We start from the raw sequence: 24737 nt of genomic DNA, 5'->3' as shown, positions 1-24737 counted from the left end.
CACAATGTCTGAAATAAGGGTGGCGCTTTGTAGAAGCACTGGCTGGCTTCGGGGGGGGGGGTTGCATCACTCACATACACACATACACATCATGATGTGTGATATATTGCTAGGTCAAAAATTATGTAACAGGTATCATGATATGGACTTCAAACCAGTTTTGGACAATGGATTGATATATTGCCCAACCCTCTACACCAACCTTTCTCAACATGTGGGTCCCCAGATGTTGTTTAACTACAACTCCCATTACCCCCAGCTAGCAAGGCCAGAGCTCAGGGATGATGGGAGTTGTAGTTCAACAACATCTGGGGACCCACAGGTTGAGAAAGGTTGGTGTACACTGATGTGTTTTAATCCTTAAACAACAACAACAAAGAAACTAGCAAGAGGTATACAAAGTGGGAGTTAGGGGTCCCACAACATCTAGGGGACTACAGATCCCCCACTCCTATCTTGTAGACTATCCAAGATACTGAACGAGATGAACAGGCACACTATCAAGACAGCTGAGACCCCAGCAACTTTTGGGTCATCCTCTCCTTGAACTGTTTCCATCCCAGTAGGCAATTAACTTGCACCTAAAAGAACTGGTACCCAAGCTTGCTTGTTTCCTCCTTCCTCAAAATCCATTTTCCTTTTGTGTTATGTCTTTTTAGATTGTAAGTCTGACGGTAGAGGCCATATTGTTTTCATTGATCTGCAACCCACCCCAGGAAGCTTGGTCGCTGTTGCTGTTTTGCTGAAAAGCAGCGTAAAATAAACACATGCCCAGATCCAACATCCCATTCAACGGACCAGGTTGGTTCTTGCGATGTAGGACAGTCCAGAGCACTGCGTTCGAAAGCACCTACCTACTACCTGAGGGAGCGATGAGGCCTCCAGATCCAACATGATCGACCCTTTCTCTATACACGTCCTCAACTCAAACAAGCTGTGAAGGGACAATGTGGCAACGTGTGGTTTGCTCCACCTCTCTCCACCCTGTTCCACTTTCTCCTCAAACTTTATCCACCTGTGAGAGAGAGAGAGAGAGAGAGAGTTGAAAGAGACTTTGTAAGGATGAACGTACAAAGAAGCGCTGCTGTATGAGCTTTCAAGAACAAGCATCTACATCATCAGATATTTCATTAAGAAATTCGTGCCACAACAAATCCATTAGTCTCAAAAGTACTGCAAAGTTCTTTCCCTCCTCTTTTTACATGTTATGGCTTATTTATATACCGATTTTTGGCCTGACGGCCTTTAAAATACCAAATAAAATATGCATAACATCAATTTAAAATGATATAAATTAGCATTTGTTTAATTAAAACAAACAAACAACTGGGTATGCGTTAGGAGCAGCAGTCAGCTCCAAGGCAAAGAAACAGAAAAACCATCCATCAACACAATACTATCTCTCATCTTTGGTGTACATTCTCCCACTGGATTAAAGTTGGCCTTGCATATTGGTTATAAACCAACCCCTGTGGAAATACAGTTGGATTTGTACACAGAACATAAGCATTGCAGGGGGTTGGAGTAGATGAGCCGCAGGGTCCCTTCCAATTCAATGTTTCTATGATTCTATGATATAGGGAAAGGCAGTTTCAGAAAGGCAGAGTATCCACTAGAAACATGTCTCTATGCCTCCCGCTGTTTATTATTTGCTACGCATGAGCCACAAATATCTCTGCAACTGTGGAGCCCAAATGGATTCCAGGGAGCATCTTTTCTGATTCCAGCTGTGCTTTCCGTGACTGCTTCTTTGGCCTTGAATGAACAGTGGTCTTTATTCATTCAAAAAAGAAACCACTCAGTTCAATTTCACCTCTATACCAGAGATGTTTATCGTTTAAATCAGTGGTCCCCAAACATTTTTGGGCCATCACCCACTCCATCCTCAATGCCCCCTACCCTTATAAAATAGAATAGCAGTTTGCATGACCCACTAAGGAAGATGATAACACAATAAAATTCAAAACAATAAGAATTGATGAAATAATGAAATGATCCAGTGATACCAGCTTTTCAAAGTCTGTTTACATTTCCAGCCACACCACCACCACCGCCCCTAGCCCCCAGAAGTAGAGCAATGGCAGTAACCGAGACATGAATTCAGACAACACACAAAACCACCGTGAGCATAAACCAGCAACTATGGCTTCAAAGGGGGGAAATTTTGTTATTTTTGTTGATTATTGTAAAAGTAACACAATATTTTTGAATGCACAGTATAGTTTTTCCATAATTTAGATCAATAATTTAAAGAAACTTTTTTTTAAAAAGTATGAATTCATGTTAGCTAAGTCATTTACAGTGGTACCTCAGATTAAGTACTTAATTCGTTCCGGAGGTCTGTTCTTAACCTGAAACTGTTCTTAACCTGAAGCACCACTTTAGCTAATGGGGCCTCCTGCTGCTGCCGTGCCACCGGAGCACGATTTCTGTTCTAATCCTAAAGCAAAGTTCTTAACCCGAGGTAATATTTCTGGGTTAGCAGAGTCTGTAAGCTGAAGCATATGTCAACTGAGGTACCACTGTATGGGCTTTTTGTTTTGTAATCTAAATTTTTGTTTTGTATTTTTTGGTGATTTGACTACTGGAATATTATGGAGGGGAAATAAAATAAGGCCTGATAAATAATAAACAGATTTTTTTATTATTATGGTTTGCCAGCCAACTGCAAATCGTGGTTTGCCTATTCAGATCTTCAAGACAAAGTAAAGTTTATTTAATTGTGGTTTGACGCAATGTCTCAAGGGAGCCCCGTGCAACCCGCTCTTTCCAGTTCCTGCATGATCTCCCTTCAAAACAGTGTTGATTTAATGCGAAATCCTGCAGCTGCTCAACCTGCCATCATTACGGTGGTGGAGATTTAATTATGCACCTGCTGGGCCTCTCTCCCACACACAGCTATTAAAAGCTAAAGAAGCTACCCTACAGGTCAGGAGTTTACAACCCTTGTCTGTGCTTATGAAACAGCCCTTAGGTGTGGAAAAATGTTTCTACACCAGACGGCATTTGCCCTTTGTCCTAATCTACAACTAAAAGAAGATAAAGATAAGACTTTGCTTCCCCCCACCCCCACCCCCACCCCACCATGGTTTGTCCGGACAAATTTTCCCAGTCAATCATTTTTCACAGCAGAAAAATAAGGAAATGTTCATTTTTGTTGGCAATCTTCTTTTTCATTTAATTTAGCATGTTGTCCAAACCAGAAGTCATGGTTAAGGCCATACTTTAATGACCATGAGCTGTACACAAGAACAAACCTTAGCAGAACAAACTCACAGTTATTCTGGAGAGGCCTTAACCACAAGACAAGTGTGTTAAGTCAAACCATGGTGCAGTGTAGCAAAAAAGACTGCAGAGGAAGCTCTCTGAGAACCTGCTTGTTCACACAGTCTCACCAAACCAAAGTTTGGTTTACAGTGCAAAAACCAGCTCCCTGGGGGAATTTTATGGGCTTCAAGGCAGACAATACAGAGCTCAAAACCTGCCTTGTGCCACAGATGGTGGAGAAAAATGTGTTTGACTTGGAAGATGCCTGTAAAATTAATTTAAAGCCTTAAAATTCAAGCCTAACCTTGGTCTGAGAAACAGGGGCAGACCATGGCAGTTGTGTTTAAAAACATAAATCTCTGATCCAAACATTTCTGTAAAAATCGCAGGTGTGTCACAGACACAAGTTCACATCTAGCACCTTTTCTATACAGTGGTACCTCGGGTTACAGACACTTCAGGTTACATAAGCTTCAGGTCACAGACTCCACTAACCCAGAAATAGTACAGTGGTACAGTGGGACGCAGGTGGCGCTGTGGGTTAAAGCCTCAGCGCCTAGGACTTGCCGATCGAAAGGTCGGTGGTTCGAATCCCTGCGGCGGGGTGCGCTCCCACTGCTCGGTCCCAGCGCCTGCCAACCTAGCAGTTCGAAAGCACCTCCGGGTGCAAGTAGATAAATAGGGACCGCTTACCAGCGGGAAGGTAAACGGCGTTTCCGTGTGCGGCTCTGGCTCGCCAGAGCAGCGATGTCACGCTGGCCACGTGACCCGGAAGTGTCTCTGGACAGCGCTGGCCCCTGGCCTCTTGAGTGAGATGGGCGCACAACCCCAGAGTCTGTCAAGACTGGCCCGTACGGGCAGGGGTACCTTTACCTTTACCTTTTTACCTCGGGTTAAGAACTTAATTCGTTCTGGAGGTCCGTTCTTAACCTGAAACTGTTCTTAACCTGAGGTACCACTTTAGCTAATGGGGCCTCCTGCTGCTGCCGCCGGAGCACGATTTCTGTTCATATCCTGAAGCAAAGTTCTTAACCCGAGGTACTATTTCTGGGTTAGCGGAGTCTGTAACCTGAAGCTTATATAACCTGAAGTGTCTGTATCCCGAGGCACCAATGTACCTCGGGTTAAGAACTTTGCTTCAGGGTGAGAACAGAAATCGCATGACGACGGCGCAGCGACAGTGGGAGGCCCCATTAGCTAAAGTGGTACCTCAGGTTAAGAACACTTTCAGGTTAAGAACGGACCTCCGGAAAGAATTAAGTTCGTAACCAGAGGTACCACTGTACTTCTGTCACACAGAAATATAGTGCTCACCCCTTTACGGAGGCAATATACAATTTCTCTGCATAACGTAGCAACAGCTAGAGCCCTGCTCGAGGAAGTCAAAGGTCACCTAGTTCAGCATCCCGTTCTCAAAGTTGCCAACCAGATTCCTGAAAGAAGGACATAATGGCAATCGCCCTTATGATTGCATTGCTGGAGGTGTAAGATAGCAGCCACTCGGAGCTTCCATCTTCCATAAATTTGTCTAATCCTATTCTAAAGCCATCCAAGTTGGTGACCATCAGCACATTTTGTGGCAGTGGATTGTAGTAAGAATACCAGATGTTTCTTTTATCATAAGCCAAAAGCTTTTTACTCCTCTGGCTACCAAAACTTCTTCAGCAGCTATACAGAAACATTTGGAAATCATTCTAGAGCAGGAGCCCTCTCTAAGTGGAAACTATCAGGCGTGCCATGGTTAGTCTTTGGCCAACCTAACTCTTGTTCACAAAATCTTCAGTCTTGCAAATTTTCTAGTTTCCAAATTGTATCTCATGTAACTTGTTTCTTTTTTTTTCAAGAATATTTATTAAGGTTTTCAATAATAATACAATAAAGATCAAAAAGTAAAAAGACAAAGGAAAAAAATAACAAAAATACAAAAACAGAAATAAAAATAATTAAAAACACATAAAATTTCCATGGCTTATTTTTCATTAACTTATTTCCCAGACCTCCTCATACCTCCCTTTTTTGTATTCCAATTCGAATTATTAGTTCAGCAAATCCTTATTAATAAATTTTAGCCTATTTCTAAGCCCCCCCTTTCCCCCCCATATTCTCTTAAAGCATTACAGCTGGAAACCACTTAATGTAGCTTGTTTCAAATCCATAACAGTTCAGCTCACACCATATAGTTAGTTTCAGTATTGTTTTAAAAGTTGTAGTATATTGTGAATTCCTAATTCTGTTTGTTTTGCGTAATAATGGGTATGATCACCGGTATGTTTGTTGTTAGATGGCTAGATTAGGGCGTTAATAATAATAAAAGGAAGTGTTCTCCCTAAAACATTTTCTCTTAAAAGTATCCATTTTGGGGAGGGTACAAAATCCAGATCTGTTTAGCTTTAGATACCCTGAGGGATGGTCTTGGGCAACCTGAATTCACTTTATTTCTTCTGGACAATTCATTACGAAAATTTGCATCACAAGACCAATCACAATTGTGTGTGGGAACTTGGGAGAAGAGAGGCATTCACTCAATTTTAAAATAGGTAGATAAACAAGACAGGACCAATTTTTTTATTGGTGTGCTTCTGAGTGTGGAATAAGGAATCAGCGGTGGCTTCATTTATTCAGCTGTAAGTTCAATATCTGAAAAGTCACCTGTATGAATCTTACATCTCCCTGTCTCCTCTCTCCTCCCCACTTTTCTGTATACCAATATGTGAATCCAGTGTATGATGCTTTGTTCTTCTTTAAAGGAACTGTATACAAAATGCCCTTTATGAGTACCCTTTGCTTTTTCTGTATTTAACAACATTTTGTTGTCTTTTTCAAAGCTGCCCTTTTATATATATATTTTTTAAAAAAGGTGTTTCAATACTGGTACTTTCTCTTTAAATTTTATTTTAAAAAAAAAAAAATATTTTAAAAGATGATTTACCAAAAATAGCATCTATATGAAGTTTTTGATAATAAACACAGTGATTTAATTGATCTAAGGGTCTCTCCTCTTTCACCTCTGAATCAGCTGTGAGGAATTTATAAGTTTTCTCTTTCATTTTTTATTAACCTCATTGCTGTTGTTATTTAAATTTGCATAGTGCCCTTCATCCGAAGATCCCAGGGCAGTTCATAACAGAAAAACACAAAATGAGAATACAAAATACACAATAAAAACAAAAACCAACCCATAACTCCCCTACAACAAACACATTTAAAAGGCCATTTTTATGCAACGTGCATAAAATTTTTGGGAAAGCTAGAGATGTGTAGGACAAGTGCAATTATTATTTTTGGGGGGCAGGGAGCAGATTATCTAATGCAAAGCAACCCAGAGGAAGCCAGTGTGGTACAGTGGTTAAGAGCGGTAGTCCCGTAATCTGGGGAACTGGGTTCGTGTCTCCGCTCCTCCACATGCAGCTGCTGGGTGACCTTGGGCCAGTCACACTTCTCTGAAGTCTCTCAGCCCCACTCACCTCACAGAGTGTTTGTTGTCGGGGAGGAAGGGAAAGGAGAATGTTAGCCACTTTGAGACTCCTTAGGGTAGTGATAAAGCGGGATATCAAATCCAAACTCCTCTTCTTCTTCTTCAGAGCCTCTAAACCAGGCATAGGCAAACCTGGCCCTCCAGATGTTTTGGGACTACAACTCCCATCATCCCTAGCTAACAGGACCAGTGGTCAGGGATGATGGGAGTTGTAGTCCCAAAACATCTGGAGGGCCGAGTTTGCCTATGCCTGCTCTAAACCTTACAGAAGCAAAAGTATGAGCTCCTCGTTTTATGGTCACATCACGCAACATCAACATTTCCCTGCATGGAAAGTATGGCCACATACATTAATCATCCAGTGTACACTCATCTGTGAAACCTGTCTGAATCAGTTTTCCTAGAAAAGTGTATACTGGTGTAGAAAAAGGCACACACGTTTTGCGACAGCCCCATGGCATGCGTTTGTTGTAAGAGGGTTAGATTTTGGGTTAGGATTGGTGTGTAAGACCAGTGTCCCACTCAGTAATCCTCACGCATGGAGCTTCCCTTGAGAAGTAGGAATCCCAGAGTTAGGGAGAACAAGGTGATATTCACAGGTAGGGATTAATATATCCAAACACAGTAAGAAGCTCTTAAGGCAGACGGTGGGGGGAAAGATTAGCAGAACTCTGATAACAAGAGAAAACCGAAGAGCTAATATTTAAAAGTGTGGGGGGGAGAGGTGGAGGGCCCTGGAAAACAATGACTCAGCACTGGAAGAGAAAAACAGAAGTCTAGATTTGGGGAAAGGGGTCAGTTATTGTAATGTCACAGCAGAGTCTCGCTCAAGCAAGCCCCACTGGAATTACGGCTAGGTTGATTACACGATAGTGACTTGATTAATTATTGTTGAATTGTGTCATCACTCCAGCACAATTTATCTGCATGCTGCATTGCTCGTAAGTGACCAAAATGTTTTTTATGAGTCTAATAAGAAAGTAAGCATTGTGTGCATGCAAATTAAAACCCAACCTCAAGGTGTTAAATTCATGCTAATCCCAAAATGAAAATATCTAAATGTTTGAATGACCGCATTTTGGGGGCTTTATTCTGTTACTTTAAAATGATTTCAGTCAGAAATTATTCAAGCCAAGGTATATAACAACAGCAAAACTTCATTTTGTATCACTTCAGCTACCTCAACCCTAAAAACAACCCTGTGAGGTAGGACGGTGCTACTGTCCCCATACTGCACAGGGGAAACTGAGGCTGAGAAATAGCACCTTGCCTGAAAACAATCTTGCAAGTTAATGGTTGAGGTGAGAGTTCCTGGCTGAGATCCTATATAATAACCACTACACTAGATATAGATAGATGATAGATAGATAGATGATAGATAGATAGATAGATAGATAGATAGATAGATAGATAGATAGATAGATAGATATAGATAGATGATAGATAGATAGATGATAGATAGATAGATAGATAGATGATAGATAGATGATAGATAGATAGATAGATAGATAGATTAGATAGAGAGAGAGAGAGAGAGAGATAGATAGATAGATAGATAGATAGATGATAGATAGATAGATAGATGATAGATAGATAGATAGATAGATAGATAGATAGATAGATAGATAGATTAGAGAGAGAGAGAGAGAGAGAGAGAGAGAGAGAGAGAGAGAGAGAGATGATAGATAGATGATAGATAGATAGATAGATAGATAGATAGATAGATAGATAGATAGATGAGGAACTATATTTGAAATTTGTTTTTGAGCACAGATGGTTTTAATATGAATTAATGATGTTATAACTCAATCACCTTTCTGACAAGTGCCGTGCAAAGATCACTGTCTATGTGTTGTTTGCGTGCTAATCTTCTGAATAAAGGATAGGAATATTAGGAAGCTGCTTTAGACCATTGGGTCTGTCTAGCTTAGTCTTACATACACTGACTGGGTGTGACAATTCAGGATTTCGTGCAGAGTTCCATCCCAACCCCACCTGGAGATGCCAGGGATCGAACCTGCGACCTTTTGTTTGCAGGGCAAACACTTGGCCACTGAGCTACGACCCTTCCCCATAATTAAGGATAATATAGTAGCTCTATTCACCAGCAAATGCTTGGAAAATCCCTCTGGTTCCTTTTTATTGGAAAAGCTTTCCAGAGCCACCAGAGAATAATCAGGAGGAAAGGGACAGAGAAAGCTGACTTCTACTGAGTCGGACCATTGGTCCACACATTGCCTACACTGGCTAGCAGAGGTCCTCCAGGATTCAGGATTCAAGCAGGAGTCTCCCAGTCATACCTGGAGATGCTGCAAACCGTGGATCATAGAATCAGAGAGTTGGAAGGGACAGAGTCCCAATGTGGGGCTCAACCCATAACCCTGAGATTAAGAGCCTCATGCTCTGCCAACAGACCTATCCAGTTCAGGTCCCCCCACTGAGCTACAGTCCTAATGATACTTGTGGAACCCCCCAAATTTCCAGAAGAAGGTGCTCCCCAAAATTAACACATGGCTTGCCACAACTTCTTCCTCAAGGGGCCATCCGCTTCCCCCAGAAAAGACAAAGCGATGCCAACTCACCTTGCGGTCTCCTTCCATTCCATCTCCTGCCCATCCACAGCCAGGAGCTCGTCCAGTTCCGTGAAGAGCTGGGGTGGCGCGGGGCTGTCATCGTCTTCGCCCAAAATGAAGCGGATGCGTTCGGCGGCGGGGGAGACTGCAGAGGTGAAAATACTGCGGTTAACGGACTGCAGGATGATCAGGGAGGTGCGATTCCTCTCCCTTCCCTTCTCTCCACATCCATTTGGTTGCTTCTCCTCGTCGCCTGCTCCATCCGACATCTCAGCTCTGAGTGCGGGCTGTCGGCTCTTTTTATTATTATTATTATTTGCTAGGTGCCTACTTCTCAAGTCTCTCTTTTCTTACAACTTACTTCTTAAAAAAAGAAAACAACTTTCAAGCTGGGGGTAAAGTTCAAGAGGACGTGCCTCTTCTTCCCCCACTCCTCTAAGCTCTGTGTTCACAGCAGACCCACACAGCTCCTCGTCCAAAAAAACAGGAGAGAGCTTCCAGGCTCAGCACCAATTTGCTCTATGGTGCATGCCCAGGGACCTTTAGTACTCTGATCAGGCGAGGTCCTTTAAAGTCTTTTTCTTTATAGGCAGAGAACCAGTTCCAGCCAAAACTATTTGGGGGGCACCTCGTGAAGAGGAAGTGGCTTCCCACTGCCAACTCCCCCCCCCCCCCGGTTTGTACAAAGCTGGAACTTTCATTGGCTTGCGAGGCAACACTCATTACCAGCGTAAAAGGGAATATTTAACAAAATAGCCCAGCTCTTCCTTTGCATGGGAAGCTGCTGTGTACTCTGGTCCATTTAGTCAAGTATCAAACACAGTGAGGAAAAGGGAAGGAGCAGAAAGGCACAAAGCTATCAACCCATCGACAGGTAAGACACAGTGTAGCTAAAAAGAACACTAGTTTTGGTCACATGTAGGTTACACCTGCTATACCATGCCATACCTAGAACATGCCATCCCTAGGCTAGAACCATTAACACCTGCTGGTCTGTAATGTCTTGCTGTTTTAACATTTTGCTCAGGCATCTCCAACTGCAACTAACCGCCAACCATCCAAGCAACTATGTTTAAAGGCATTTCCACATCACCTAACACTCGGCAAGTGCCACTTCTTTAAGATGCTGCATTTGATGAAAGCTACTGTTCAAATTTAGGGACGCGGGTGGCGCTGTGGGTAAAACCTCAGCGCCTAGGACTTGCCGATCGCATGGACGGCCGATCGCATGGTCCCCGCGGCGGGGTGCGCTCCCGTCGTTCGGTCCCAGCGCCTGCCAACCTAGCAGTTTGAAAGCACCCCCGGGTGCAAGTAGATAAATAGGGACCGCTTTATAGCGGGAAGGTAAACGGTGTTCCGCGTGCTGCGCTGGCTCGCCAGATGCAGCTTGTCACGCTGGCCATGTGACCCGGAAGTGTCTGCGGACAGCGCTGGCTCCCGGCCACTTGAGTGAGATGAGCGCACAACCCTAGAGTCTGTCAAGACTGGCCCATACTGGCAGGGGTACCTTTACCTTTACCTTTACTGTTAAAATTTAGAGGGGGGAAAGAACACTGTTAAGAAGTTCTTTTTCATACCAGACCCAAAGGAACAACTGCATGCCTAAACTTGCAGCACTACTACTACTACTACTACTACTACTACTACTATTATTATTATTATTATTATTATTTCCATGTTGAGGAGTCAACTGCAATTTTAGGCAATTTCATTGACTGATTGTGTTTAAAGCTGTCAAATGCAAACAGGAACCTGTAGCCCTCCAGATATTGCTGGTGGACTCCAGCTCCTATCAACCCCAGCCAGCACGGCCAACAATCATGGATGATGGGAGATGTAATTCTGCAACTTCTGGAGGGCCATAGATTCTCCAACCCTGCTCAAAAGTGAGTTGCTCTCATCTTCTTACTCCTTTGGGCTGCAAGGGTAAAATGTTCCTCCCGTATTTTAACTCAGAAAGCAAATGTGCATGTCAAAGTTCTGGGAATCCCTGGTTCAGACTCTTTGGGCATCTGGGTCTTGATATATGTTTTATCTGGAAACAAGTCACTGGAAGTTACTTCTGCAGTCTCCTTGGGCTGTCAGACTGAGCTTATCACACCTTGTGCCATTTTTTAGAGTTACTGGAAAACTCAGCCAAAGCTTTGTCCCATATCTTTTCTCCCTACATTGCATGACTATAACGTGTTCTAGCGAACAAAAGCCACGAGCCTAGGACAATTATGTCCCGCCTTTCAACCGAAACTTCTTCCAAAACTGATAAAACTACAAGATTGGCATAGTGATATCATCCTTTGCTTTTAAGGATTTTATTTGGGTTTAACTTTCTTCCTTCACCAATATATTTTCATAGTTATGGTTCTTATTTTGATATACATGGTTTAGCTGTTGTTGTTTGAAAGTTAATTAAGCATTTTCAGGAGGTGTTGTTGCATTCTGCTTCTGTGTTCTTCTTTTTCTTTCTTCCTTGGATTATACTTGGTATTCTTTAGTTTCAGGACACATTCATTATGGCTGGTTTGTGTACTTTTAGGTTAATTTGGACTGCTGTGTTACTGCAACACATGGACGTTTTTTGGATTACTGAGTTAGTACAATATGTGGATATAATTTTAATTAGTTTCTTTTTTAAAAAAATAATGTAACAGAGGGAAAAATAATTAAAATAACAGCTATGAGAACACACTCAAGATCCAGTTCCTAGACTAAGAGTGGGTTGAGCAAATCAGGAGTTGCAACAATAGTCTAAAGAACTCTTACTTAAAACAACAATAACAACAACAGCTTTTTAAATACAATTTTCTCCCTAGTTTCCTGTTGCCACAAAAGTTTCCCATCGTGAGACAAACAAGACAAGCATATCAAACCTATTCTGTTTCTGTTTTTAAAACACAGAATAGGATCAAGATCCATTCTAACTGAAGGTGGGGGGGAGACGGGGGGGAGACAGGGATCATAAAAAAAACCTTTTAGTGAGAGGAGAGGTAGTTGTTTTGTAAACCCACCTGGTGAATCAAAGCACAATACTGTATTAATTGCATGCATCCAAGCTAAAGAACTGAAAACTTTGCCAATATCTTCTGACTCAAGACAAATCCAAGTAGTTCTTTCTAGCCTGGTGCTGATGTAACTGACAGCTCGCTCAGCAGTCCATCTAAAATTCAAGGGTCCCCGTGTCCATTATTTACATCTGCATTTTGCCTTGGTCACCAACTTTAGATAGATAGATAGATGATAGATAGATGATAGATATAGATGATAGATAGATAGATAGATAGATGATAGATAGATGATAGATAGATAGATAGATAGATAGATAGATGATAGATGATAGATGATAGATAGATATAGAGATAGATAGATAGATAGATAGATAGAGAGAGAGAGAGAGAGAGAGAGAGAGAGAGAGAGATAGATAGATAGATAGATATAGATAGATGATAGATAGATAGATAGATAGATAGATAGATAGATAGATAGATAGATATAGATAGATATAGATAGATAGATAGATAGATAGATAGATAGATAGATAGATAGATAGATAGACAGATAGAATTATTATTATTTTGCACCGGGGGTCATATTTTGAACAGAAAAGGGTCAAAGAGCAAGCTATATTTGCTCCTTTCCCATGCAAACCAAGAGGGCAAAGTGTCCATTCCACCAACAAGCAGGAGCAGCAACAAAACTTCAGCTAAAAGTTGTCGCCTTCTGCACCTCAGCTGCTGACCTCTGTTTTCTGATTCATACATGTGAGTAAGCAAGGGGGAGCAGAAGACATGAACTTGAGGAGGAATTCTGCCTGACATGGTATCCTGGATCCTGAGCTATCTCCAAACTCTTTTTATGCCTATTCTGTTCAGGGTGCAGGTACTAATGTACGGAGCCATACACAGCTCAGGACCAGAATACCTAAAAGGTTGTCTTGCCCCTTATATACCCAGCCAATCACTCCTGCTGATGACATCTCACCAGGAGGCCCTTTCTATATGATGTAGGAAGCAAGGCTTTTTTCTGTGCCTATTGAAAACCTTCTATTTCCAACATGCCTTGTTAGTAGAGAGTATATACACGTCAGAATGTTTTATAGGAAGCGATTCATAAATGAAATGAATAGTTAACTGTTGTCTACTCTCTCACAGCTCCCGATTTCGATTCAAGTTCTGTAAAATTAGACTTGTATTGCTTTTTGAAACAATACAAGTAGTGTATTGTTAGTGGTGCCCTCCCCCCTGTGGAACGCCCTCCTGTCAGATGTGAAAGAGATAAATAACTATATAATCTTCCAAAGACATCTGAAGGCAGCCCTGTATCGGGAAGTTTTAATCTGTGATGTTCTGCTGTGTCTTTGTATTTTTGTTGGAAGCAGCCCAGAATGGCTGGGGCAACCCAGTCAGATGGGCAGGGGGCAAAAAATAAGGTAGTAATAGTAAATAAAATATGCAAGGCTGATGTCACCTTTTGGCAGGTGGTGTGGAACGCTGACCATGCTGACTTTCTCAAAATGTTACCTGGCCACGTCAATGCATTCACAAAAGAGTTATTAAACCCGCAGAAAATCTGGGAAGGGAAAGGATGGAGCAACTTGGATGGATCAAAGCTCAGAATTCAAGTCATTCAAATTGCACGAGGGTTGGGAAATATTCAAACTGGAGCTTGACCGAACTGTTCCTTCTTTCCGTAGATGAAATGTATCTCATTCGCATGGGACAGGGCCTCAACCCAGACACTTCCACATCAGTAAGAGAGTCCTGGACCCTATTCAAAAATATAGAGGCCCTCTCCCTCTAGCAGGAGGAAGAAGGGGCTGTGGTACCTCCATCTCCTTTTTTCCAAGCAAGGTTGCTTACTCTGTCATCCAGCACCAATTCTTCCTCACAGAAACTCCCTTACATCTGCGGATCCTGCTTTCTGTGCCAAGCCATTCCGAAATGCATCAGGAGGCACTGCAAGATGCCCCAAGAACAGAGCACAGCCAATTTCACCAAGAAGCAAGACCTAGAACACACAAGACCTAGAACAAGGAAGCAAGACCTAGAACACACACCTCCCTGCTTCAGAAGTCTCCAGGTTATTTGTTTTCTATTCAAGGACCTGCCAGTGAGCCTAGACTCATCTCTGGCTCCCACCATGCGCTGACCAAGGTGCTGACTTTAGACTTGCACTACATGCATGGGCCATCATCCCATACCACTGGCCATGCAGGCTGGGGCTGATAGCATCCTATTGGCTATCCTTCACTCTGTTACCTGCTTGCCCTTGTACCAAGCCTGGGCAATGCATCTTCTCTGGGCACCAACCTTCCATACAGAGATTTATGCACAAGGCCTATGTGAGCATTTACACACACGTAAAATTGCCACCATGCGAGAGGGAAATAGGAACCAGCTCATAGGCCCTGTCCCTCCTTCACGTCCACGCTGCATTTCTTGCAACCTCCAACATCTCGGGGGGCTGAACGTCAGCTGCCAGGAGCCTCTTTTTCTCAGTAACACTCCCCATGTGGTTAGAAGATACGGATTCTGAATCTGTTTGACTTCAGCAGGCTCCATGCTACAGCTGTTCAGCCCCAAACATGTGTGGCATGGTAGGAGCAGCAACGCAGGAGGGGTCAGGAGCAACAGGCTTATCCCCACTTCACCCCACCTCACAGGGTAGCAACCACAAGAGGAGGATTACAGTTGAACAGGGCATTAGGGTCTGAAGAAACACAGAGTTCAGCCAGTGGCCAATATTTATTTGAGCATAGGAGCCATGTATTTATTCCATAATGCTATTTAATATATACATATGAAGCTGTTGGGGCAGGCCATCAGGAGACCTGAAGGACAAAGTCTTGAGCATGCTGGTGACACCTAGCTCTTTTTCCCGGTCACATCTGAATCAGGAATGGATGTGCAGGTCTTGAGACAGTGTCTGGATGCAGCAAAGCAATACACTACCAATTATCCCAGTAACATTGTCCATATATTCAAAAAAGCCTACCCAACAAAAACAAAAGTCTTCACTTAACTTCTGATAAGTATCAAAGCATGGGCTGGAGAGAACAGGATGTGCTGAGAGCAAACACCGCAAGTCCCAAGCCCAAGTTACAAGCTAGAGACCCAATTAACCTGAAGTAATGAACTACCAACCTTTCCCTCTTCCTCTTTGACCTGCCTTCTTCATAAAGGACCAAACTTTTTTGCTCCTAGAGCACGAAAAGCCTTTGAATTCTGAACCAGCCTCTGAACCTCACACGGTGTCAGGAAGCCCTGAGGCCGGTGCTCAATTTGAGTAGCATCTGAGTGCCATTCAGTCACACAAAAGTGGCACATGACCCATCCTTCACTATACCTTTTCTAGCTTGCAGGTAGCAGACTGCTTGTTAGAATGCTACTCGCCTGTCCCCGTCTAGGGAGAAAGCTAAGCAAAACCCCTATGCTGCAATTGCCCCTGCCCTGTGAAATGGCCCTCCCTCTGCTGTGCACATAGCATCAACTATTAGCTGCTCCAGATGCCGTGTGAGGATGCATTTTCTTTGCCCGAGCTTCTCCTGACCCCCAAGATTGGTTGATGTTATTCCTGTTTTTGCCTGTACTTACAAGGGTGTTTCACTGCTTTTATTGCTTTTGTGTTATTTTTGTATGCCAGTTAGGGATTTCTTTAAAAACACACATGCATTAAGCACCTTAGAAATGCTTTTAAATAAATACATAAATAAATGAAAGCCCTTCCGCACTATACCACATGCTACTCTGGTAAAACTGAATGCACCCATGCCCAGGATACCATGTTAACACAGATTCCCCCTCCTTCTCTATTTAAGCCTCAGTTGTGCATTTAAAACATGCACATTAAAAGTCCAAAATCCAAACGCGGAATTTGCTGGGTCACAAGGTCTGCCGCAGCTCAAACTTCACCGCACTGGTCTTTTTAGTGCCACTGTTGATTAATGGGCCATTCATTGGTTATTTACATGCTCTCTTTAGCAAGAACAGCATATTTTCATGTTGGCCGCTGGAGGGAACAGGATGTGCTGAGAGCAAACACCGCAAGTCCCAAGCCCAAGCTACAAGCTAGAGCCCCAATTAACCTGAAGTAATGAACTACCAACCTTTCCCTCTTCCTCTTTGACCTGCATGTGTTGCACACAGACTCCACCAGCCTAAACTCCCCCTCTACCACTTCAAATCATACTCAGCTAGCCACCAAAAGGTAGTAGCATTAATGGGAAGAACAGCCATTAGCTGTACAACATTTCCTCTCTTTTTTGTTACTGCCTCAATTCTGTATGCATATTAGAAAACTGAAATCCATAATCTCATGGACTCATAATCAATCAATCAATGGCACACCATGCACAGAACGTTTTACATAGCTTTAAAGATAAGTATCATCTGAGGGACGCGGGTGGCGCTGTGGGTAAAAGCCTCAGCGCCTAGGGCTTGCCGATCGCAAGGTCGGCGGTTCGAATCCCCACGGCGGCGTGCGCTCCCGTTGTTTGGTCCCAGCGCCTGCCAACCTAGCAGTTCGAAAGCACCTCCGGGTGCAAGTAGATAAATAGGGACCGCTTACTAGCGGGAAGGTAAACGGCGTTTCCGTGTGCAGCTCTGGCTCGCCAGAGCAGCGATGTCACACTGGCCACGTGACCCGGAAGTGTCTCCGGACAGCGCTGGCCCCCGGCCTCTTGAGTGAGATGGGCGCACAACCCCAGAGTCTGTCAAGACTGGCCCGTACGGGCAGGGGTACCTTTACCTTTATCATCTGTGCTTTAGGCAGTAAGTGGCTACCACAGGTGGACTTATGGGGGTAGGGGAGCAAAAGACCAAAGGAAGCGAAAGAAGAGGTTTGAAAAGATCCGTGTTTATAAATAGTAATGGCCTTAGTGGAATAAAAAGGTCTGAAATATTTCAAATGATAACTTGCCAGGAGTAAGGTTGTCCTCTTAAGGGACCATTTATCCCACAAATGACAACCATAGACTGATGTACTTGCAAAACTTCTAAAACATTCTGTTTTCTAAAATTGCATGGCAGCACCTATCATTTTATGTACATGTGCTTACATATCCCATTGATTTTGTTTTTGCTAAACCCATGTCGTGGCATCTTCTTTCCCCAGAACTCACTCCTGGGACAATGCGCTAATGTTTTGCTTCTTCAGAGCTTTCATTCATTCCAACGGAGCTGCTCTGAATGAAGCAAATGGAGCAGGACTCCCAACTCACTCATGCACCCCACCTATTTTGTTTCATCTGCAAGATGTAGCAAATGCCTACAATGGATTTCAAAATGAACAAATTGCTATCTAGAGATCATACACGTCAGCAGTTTCTTGTGAGTTCGGCTAAGGCCACTCTTGTGTGTTGAAGTTATGCCCTCAAGTACCCAAAGGCAAAAAGCAATTTCCATCAGGGTTGGAGGAATCTCAAAGATCTTGCAAGAGCAGAGAGACATGCTAGAGCATCAAAACGTTTCATGTCAATTGTACACTGTATGGTGGTGTGAAATTCTTTCTGTTGTTTGTTTTCAATCTACTGCCCCATCAGCATCACTGATTCACACATTCCAGTATCACATTACCAAAACCATATGTTTGTTTGCTGCAAAGCAAACATAACCAATCTGTTCACCATCCAAGTTAAAAGCCTGTGCTTATCACATGCATATATTACCCTACTCTCGCTCCAAAAATCATACATCATGCATACAGACCTAAGACAAGGATTCTGGTCCTTGGAGCATAGGATTAATCAACCCATCAAATTAAATCATGTCCATTACATGCAGTGGTACCTTGGTTTAAGAACAGATTCGTTTATGAACAACTTGGATTAAGAACGCTGCAAACCCAGAAGTAGGCGTTTTGGTTTGTGAACTTTGCCTTGGAAGCAGAACATGTTCCGCTTCCTGTTGAGTGTGTTCCATTTGTAAATTGAGTCCCCCACTGCTATGGGAAAGCACACCCTGGTTTAAGAACGCTTTGGTTTAAGAATGGACTTCCGGAACAGATTAAGTTCGTAACCAAGGTACCACTGTACTGAATGAGGAAACCAACAGCTGACAATTTAAGAGACAACTGCAATAATAGAATAATACGAGTTCTAGAGCTGGGAGTCATGTAGTCCATGGGTAGACAAACTAAGGCCCGGGGGCCGGATCCGGCCCAATCGCCTTCTCAATCTGGCCCGCAAACGGTCCGGGAATCAGCGTGTTTTTACATGAGTAGAATGTGTCCTTTTATTTAAAATGCATCTCTGGGTTATTTGTGGGGCTTGTCTGGTTCCTGCAGCCAACATGCAAGCAGATGCCATAAGAATGGATCCATCAGCAATATTTTTTTTGCCTTCACATTTCAAACTTCGCTCTAAACTCATGAGCACTAGAAGAAATGACAACACAGGACTTGATTATCAAGAATATATATACAAAAACTGCCAGACCACACAGAAGTATGAATGTTGTTAATAAAGGAAATAAAGAAGATGTGATCCAGTTTAAAAAATAAATGTGCATTCTAGCCAACAGATTTATTTATGATTATTTATAATTATTTATTTATGTGGAAATATAGGCTGTAAAACCTTTAAAATGTGCCCTTTCCAGCTACTTGCCTAACAAAATAACAGCCAGCTAGCCAGCCACGCGGGTGGCACTGTGGGTTAAAGCCTCAGCGCCTAGGACTTGCCGATCAAAAGGTCGGCGGTTCGAATCCCTGCGGCGGGGTGCACTCCCGCTGCTCGGTCCCAGCGCCTGCCAACCTAGCAGTTCGAAAGCACCTCCGGGTGCAAGTAGATAAATAGGGACCACTTACCAGCGGGAAGGTAAACGGCGTTTCCGTGTGCGGCTCTGGCTCGCCAGATGCAGCTTTGTCACGCTGGCCACGTGACCCGGAAGTGTCTCCGGACAGCGCTGACCCCTGGCCTCTTGAGTGAGATGGGCGCACAACCCCAGAGTCTGTCAAGACTGGCCCGTACGGGCAGGGGTACCTTTACCTTTACCTTACCTTATCCCAGACTTTGGCCAAAAAGAGTAAAAAAAAAAAATGCCAGTGATGAAGGAAATGCTGAAAGCATTTTAGTATCATAGAGAAAAACACCTATATAAAACTTAGTCAGATGTTTGCTCCATAATCTGATGACCCATCATCCTGTCTTAGCAGTGAATCTCTTTGCCTTAATTTCACATAGAACACAAACATGAAGTATCTTTGATGTGGCTAGATAATCCTGGTTTTACCCACTCGTTTCTCAAGGCTTTAGGGCGGAGAACTGCAGATAAACAAACATACACCGGCAGTGATGGAAATGTGTTTATCTGAAGTGTGCTTCTCGTAAACTCAAGCAGCAGCTGAATATCTCTAAGTGTCATCAGCCGAACCAAAATCGCTTCGGTGCTTGGGCTGAGTAAATATTGAGCCTATCAGAGTGACTGAAAAAGGCAAATCTGCAAATTAAAGCCAATTTCATGTGGGACTTGTTCCAAACCAAGTAAACAAATATGGCACAGTGAGGCTCCTAAACTAATATGAACTTATATTGCGTTCTTATCATTAAGCTGATTGGCAGGAGGTTTGGGACACCCAAAAGGAACTATTTATTCACACAGCAGTTTAGCAATGAGTGGAGTTCACAACCACAAGATGGAATGACGGCCACTACTTGTTAGCTGGCATTTTTTAGAGAAGCTATTCAAAATAATAAACTTAAGGTTTAAGGCAGATTCCATTAGCATAGCTAATGTCTGCTTCCACAACACAAATTCCACCCACCTCTCATCTGCAGTCTCCACTCCATTCACCCACATAATCTGTTCCAAAGGGTTGGAGGACCCTGCTGAACAGATTTTGGTGGTGCATGGAGAAGAAGGTGAAGAAGAGCAATTCCCATTGAGCAAGCCCAACTCCTCGTATGAAGTGCTGGATACTATCCAAGGACTTTATTATGTACCACGTGGACTGATGCAGCTTGTCATGAACCAAGAGCAGTGGTGGGAAGAACCAACTGGGGAACCCCCAAGGGAAGAAGGCTCAGAGCTTGGGGAGTGGTAGTGGGACAATGATGAGTGGTCAAAGGGAGAAGACTGGGAGGAGGTGGTGTTGGAAACTGAGGAGGTAACAGGACTTAGTGAGCTGGGAGAGTCTGTGGCAGAGAGAAGTCCAGTATCAGAGGCAGAAGCTGAGGCAGGAGGGTAGGAGGAGAGAAGCCAAGAGGCAGAGCGGAGTCCAGCTGGAGTCTCCCCCTTCTGCTGAACAAGCTCCTTTCCCCAGTGGTCTCCCAGAACCAGAAGAGACATGGAAAGGGAGGAGAAGAGATTGGCGATGTACAGGCACAGGCACAGTCTCTGTTTGCTTGAGGGGGGAACCCTGGAAAGGAGGCATCTGTGGGGAAGTGGGGGCCTTCAGTCTTAGCAACTGTTTCATGGGGCAAGACCAGCAGAGAAGGAGTTGCTGTGCTCATTAGGCCTGACACTGCTCTGCAGACCCTGTTTTTGCTGATAAGGAGTTAACTCCAACTTGCACAGTGTGATTTACTCCTGGCTCGCTCCTGACACAGCCTGATGCAACTTCTCTTTTGCACCGCTTTGGCTGAAGCCAGACAGACAGACAGACAGACAGACAGACAGACAGATGGCATGGAAGGATTTAATAAATGCACTGCAACACATAGCAGTGGCGTAGCGTGGGTTTTCAGCACCCGGGGCAAGGCAAGTAATTTGCGTCCCCTAACCCGTGGATTTTAGTAGGGGCAGAGAGCTGCGAGTGCGAGCGCCCCCCCCAGATGTTGTGCCCGGTGCGGCCGGGCCCCCCTGCACCCCCACGCTATGCCACTGACACATAGGAAGAGAAAACAAATAAAGCATTGGTTATCGACTTGAAGATAACAGCACAGGGTTAAATTTGATGTCTATTTGAGAGGCTCCAGCAATGCCAGAAAAACGGGTGACCTAAAGTCCTATTCAATGGCCTCCTTTGGGCAAGAGGAACGGAGAGTTCTGCTAAAAAGGCAACCTGGACAGCACTAGAGGAATTGCCTGGCATCGTTTAACTGTGACTCTTTCAGGCCACTTTAATGAATGGTGGCAACTGTCTCCAAAAGCTGAATGAGATCTGCACATCCTCTCCTCTCTCCCCCAGACAGTCTACGTTTATTATCACTTTGTGCACTAAATTCCCCTCTCTGGAAACAATATTTCATTTTGCAACCTGCAATATCCCAAGGGCCAAAATTAGGGGAACGAACACACATAAGGAAAAACAAAGAACCTGGCTATATTCTGAAAGCAAGATGGGTGCATCAAACAGGAAAAACTCATAGAAAAGATATTCTGTAGAATTAGGAGGGGGTGGTGAGCAGGGCCTCAAAAGCTTTGGCTGGTAGGAAGGTGTTTCAGGACAGGGAGTGCTGAAAGTTATGCCACACAAACAAAAATGAGAGGGCAATATATCCTGTGAACAGAAACAAGGTAGATAGGAAGTTGTCTTGTGCCAAATGAGTTCATCTAGCTTAGCATTGTCTACACTTTTCTGACAAGAGCCCTGCTTGGAGATGCCAGAGGTTGGATCTGGGGCCTTCTGCATTCAAAGCATGTGTTCTGCCACTGAGCTGCAGCCCTTCCCCTGAAGCAGTACATCTGAATCAAATAAGTGGTGCAGGGGGTTCATTTGGAAACAGGAGAGGGGTTTCATGTCCACATGCACATATACAATTAAAGTCTCCCAATATGGAAAAGTCTGCATGGCAAGAGGAGGAGGACGAGGAAGAAGAATGTTAAGCTTTCAAGATGTGCAGAAAGCTTTTCTTTTCTTTTTAGACAGCACAGGGGAACCTTCAAACAAGTTAAATAATAGATAAACCAATACTCTATGTAGAATGTAGGGTCTGATGGAGGACACATTGTGTTCCTTCTGGGGTACTTTAACCACCTTTGGTCCCCACCCTACACTCAGTTCTCAGCTGTGGGTTCTAGAATTATAAAGCTGGAAGGGACCACAAGGATCATTTAGTCTAACCCCCCTGCAAAGCAGGAATCTTTCACCCAACATGGGGCTCGAACCCACAGCCATGAGATTAAGCTCTACTGACTGAGCCGTCGGCATGCAACAGCAGCCACACCCCGGGAAATGGCTTCTACTGGCTGGCTAAACCAAGGGAGGGTAGCTGATGGGTAGCGAACCCTCAGTGAGTTAGGGAGGGACTTCCCCTGCATGCGAAGACAAGCTCTGGGAGATTGAGTGGATGAGACCAATAGCGGGTCCAACGATCAGGAAGGTTGTTTCTGCATGTGCAGAAATGAGGGGCAGATGGGCTTGTCAACCTGGGAAGGCAGCCCATCTAGGAGATGGAAAACCGATCCTGAACCTCTGCTGCCTTGTGGGATATCTTTGCGAGAAGAAAGAGAAAACCCTACACAAATCCAGAGCGAAGTCCTAAGGCAGTCTTGTACACCTCCTTCCAGCAGCTCCTGCAGCCAAGCTGATGCCAAACATATCGCTCTGCTTTCCTTTGGACCACATTGAGAGCCAGTGTGGTGTAGTGGTTAAGAGGGTAGTCTCGTAATCTGGGGAACCGGGTTCGCGTCTCCGCTCCTCCACCTGCAGCTGCTGGGTGACCTTGGGCCAGTCACACTTCTTTGAAGTCTCTCAGCCCCACTCACCTCACAGAGTGTTTGTTGTGGGGGAGGAAGGGAAAGGAGAATGTTAGCCGCTTTGAGACTCCTTAAAGGGAGTGAAAGGCGGGATATCAAATCCAAACTCTTCTCTTCTTCTTCTTCATCAGCAAGGCTGAGAGGAAGGTCCTGTCGTCTGGGCAGCTCAGGACCTCCATACACACTGCCAGGCTTGTGCCCCAGGGAGGTCACTTCAGTGCCGCTAATGAAGTGGTTTTACTTCACCCCCAGAGGCACACTCCATTGTCTCTTGAAATAGATGGATGCCAAAAACTGCAACACCTTGCATTTCACAGTCTTTTGTTATACTATTCATGAATGTGTGTTGAAGCATTTTAGCTCATTAAAACCAGGGCTTTCTTTCAGAAGGAACTCATAGATCCACGTACCTACAGGACCACCTCTCCTGGTATGCCCCGTGGAGGACCTTAAGGTCCACAAATAACACCACTTTGGAGGTCCCAACCTGCAAGGTGGTTAGATTGGTCTCAACTAAGGCCAGGGCTTTTTCAGTACTGGCACCGATTTGGTGGAATGCTCTGTCACAAGAGACTAGGGCCCTGCGGGACTTGACATCTTTCCGCAGGGCCTGCAAGACGGAGCTGTTCCACCTGGCCTTTGGTTGGGACTCAGTCTGACCCTTATGTTTCCCTCCCCTTATGGTTTTGATCTATGGGCTACTTTTAAAATGAGACTGCATTTTAAATTGCATTTTAACCCATATTTTAAATTGGGTTTTTTTCCCTATTATGTTTTTACTGTAATTTTACTGGTGTTAGCCACCCTGAGCTCGGCTCTGGCCGGGGAGGGCGAGGTATAAAGAAAATTTATTATTATTATTATTATTATTATTATTATTATTATTAGAACTTGGTTCCAGCACGTCTCCATTGTCATTCTAAGAAAACGAAGGAGGTGTTCATAGCGAGTTCAGGCACCTCTTTTTCTAGCAAAATAGCACTGGTTAAAACTAATGCTACAATGACACTGCTAAGATTCAAGGCAACATTAGTCAACAGGATACCTCTTGGATCCCAGCTCCCACCTGCCACAGACCACACAGACAACTGTCAGGGACTATGGGAGTTGTAGTCAAACAAATTGGCAACTTCCGCTTGAAGCTGTCAGCAAGAGACTTGCTTTTGTTTTTGTTGACAGACAGACAGGCACAGATTTCCCCTCTGGAATTCGTCACCCTGCCAAAGCAAAAGATCAGCGCTGCACACCATTAAATTTGGGCAGCAATACACACCTCCTAATTAATTAATTGCTTTGCACATTTGTGAAGGGTTTGTCAAGTGGCAGACAGAGCCCCCGGTTCATCTGTTCCCCTGTTAATGAGGCATCACATGAAAAGCAGCCCACACCGTTTGGCTGCCACTCCAGAAACAATTTTTAAAAATCTTTTCAGCAAGCCTGGATTTCGGACATTCAGATGCATCCAACATTAATCAGAGTCAAAGCAGACCCGCCCTTTGAGATAAACAGCTTACACCTATTAATTTCAATGGGTCAACTCTGAGCAGAAACTACTTGGATGTAGTCTACATAATTTAATTACGTACACTTTAGTTATGTATCTGTATTGGATTTGAATTGACTTTATGTACGTGCTGCTGCTCTTTCAAACTGCAGATAGACAGATGTATATACATTTAGGGAGTTACAGTTTTTATATGTGAAAATATTTTAACTGTTTTTACATGAGCAACAGTTCTACGTATGTTTTACTATACTGTAAATCACTTTGGGATACTTCATGGGAAGCAA

General features: G+C 43.9%; 1 protein-coding gene and 1 long non-coding RNA gene across 13 annotated transcripts in view; one reads left to right on the top strand and one right to left on the bottom strand.

The window, feature by feature from the left end:
- Positions 1 to 24737, bottom strand: part of SLC4A4 (solute carrier family 4 member 4) — a 194401-nt gene that overhangs the window by 75806 nt on the left and 93858 nt on the right. For all 10 annotated transcript variants that reach the window (XR_014568331.1, XR_014568332.1, XR_014568333.1 and 7 more), the window contains 2 exons: positions 9325 to 9460; positions 855 to 1015 (listed from right to left, as the gene is read on the bottom strand). Coding sequence is in view for 6 of the 10 variants with exons in the window: in XM_083756374.1 (XP_083612500.1) it covers positions 855 to 1015; positions 9325 to 9460 (297 nt within the window). In the remaining 4 variants the exon portion in view is untranslated. The remainder of the gene's footprint in view (positions 1 to 854; positions 1016 to 9324; positions 9461 to 24737) is intronic.
- LOC310852932 overlaps positions 10041 to 24737 on the top strand; it is a 58117-nt gene continuing 43420 nt past the window's right edge. For 2 of the 3 annotated variants that reach the window (XR_014568453.1, XR_014568454.1), the window contains exon 1: positions 10041 to 10189. This is a non-coding gene — a long non-coding RNA (uncharacterized lncRNA). Of the gene's footprint in view, positions 10190 to 11046; positions 11202 to 24737 lie in introns of all 3 variants that reach the window. The other variant, XR_014568455.1, reaches the window with a different exon arrangement.

The sequence above is a fragment of the Podarcis gaigeae genome (assembly GCF_964106915.1).
Source record: "Podarcis gaigeae genome assembly, chromosome: 9".
In the NCBI taxonomy this organism is placed as follows: Eukaryota; Metazoa; Chordata; class Lepidosauria; order Squamata; family Lacertidae; genus Podarcis; species Podarcis gaigeae.
The sequence above is the reverse complement of the archived record's forward strand: the minus strand, read 5'-3'. Positions and strand labels throughout refer to the sequence as shown.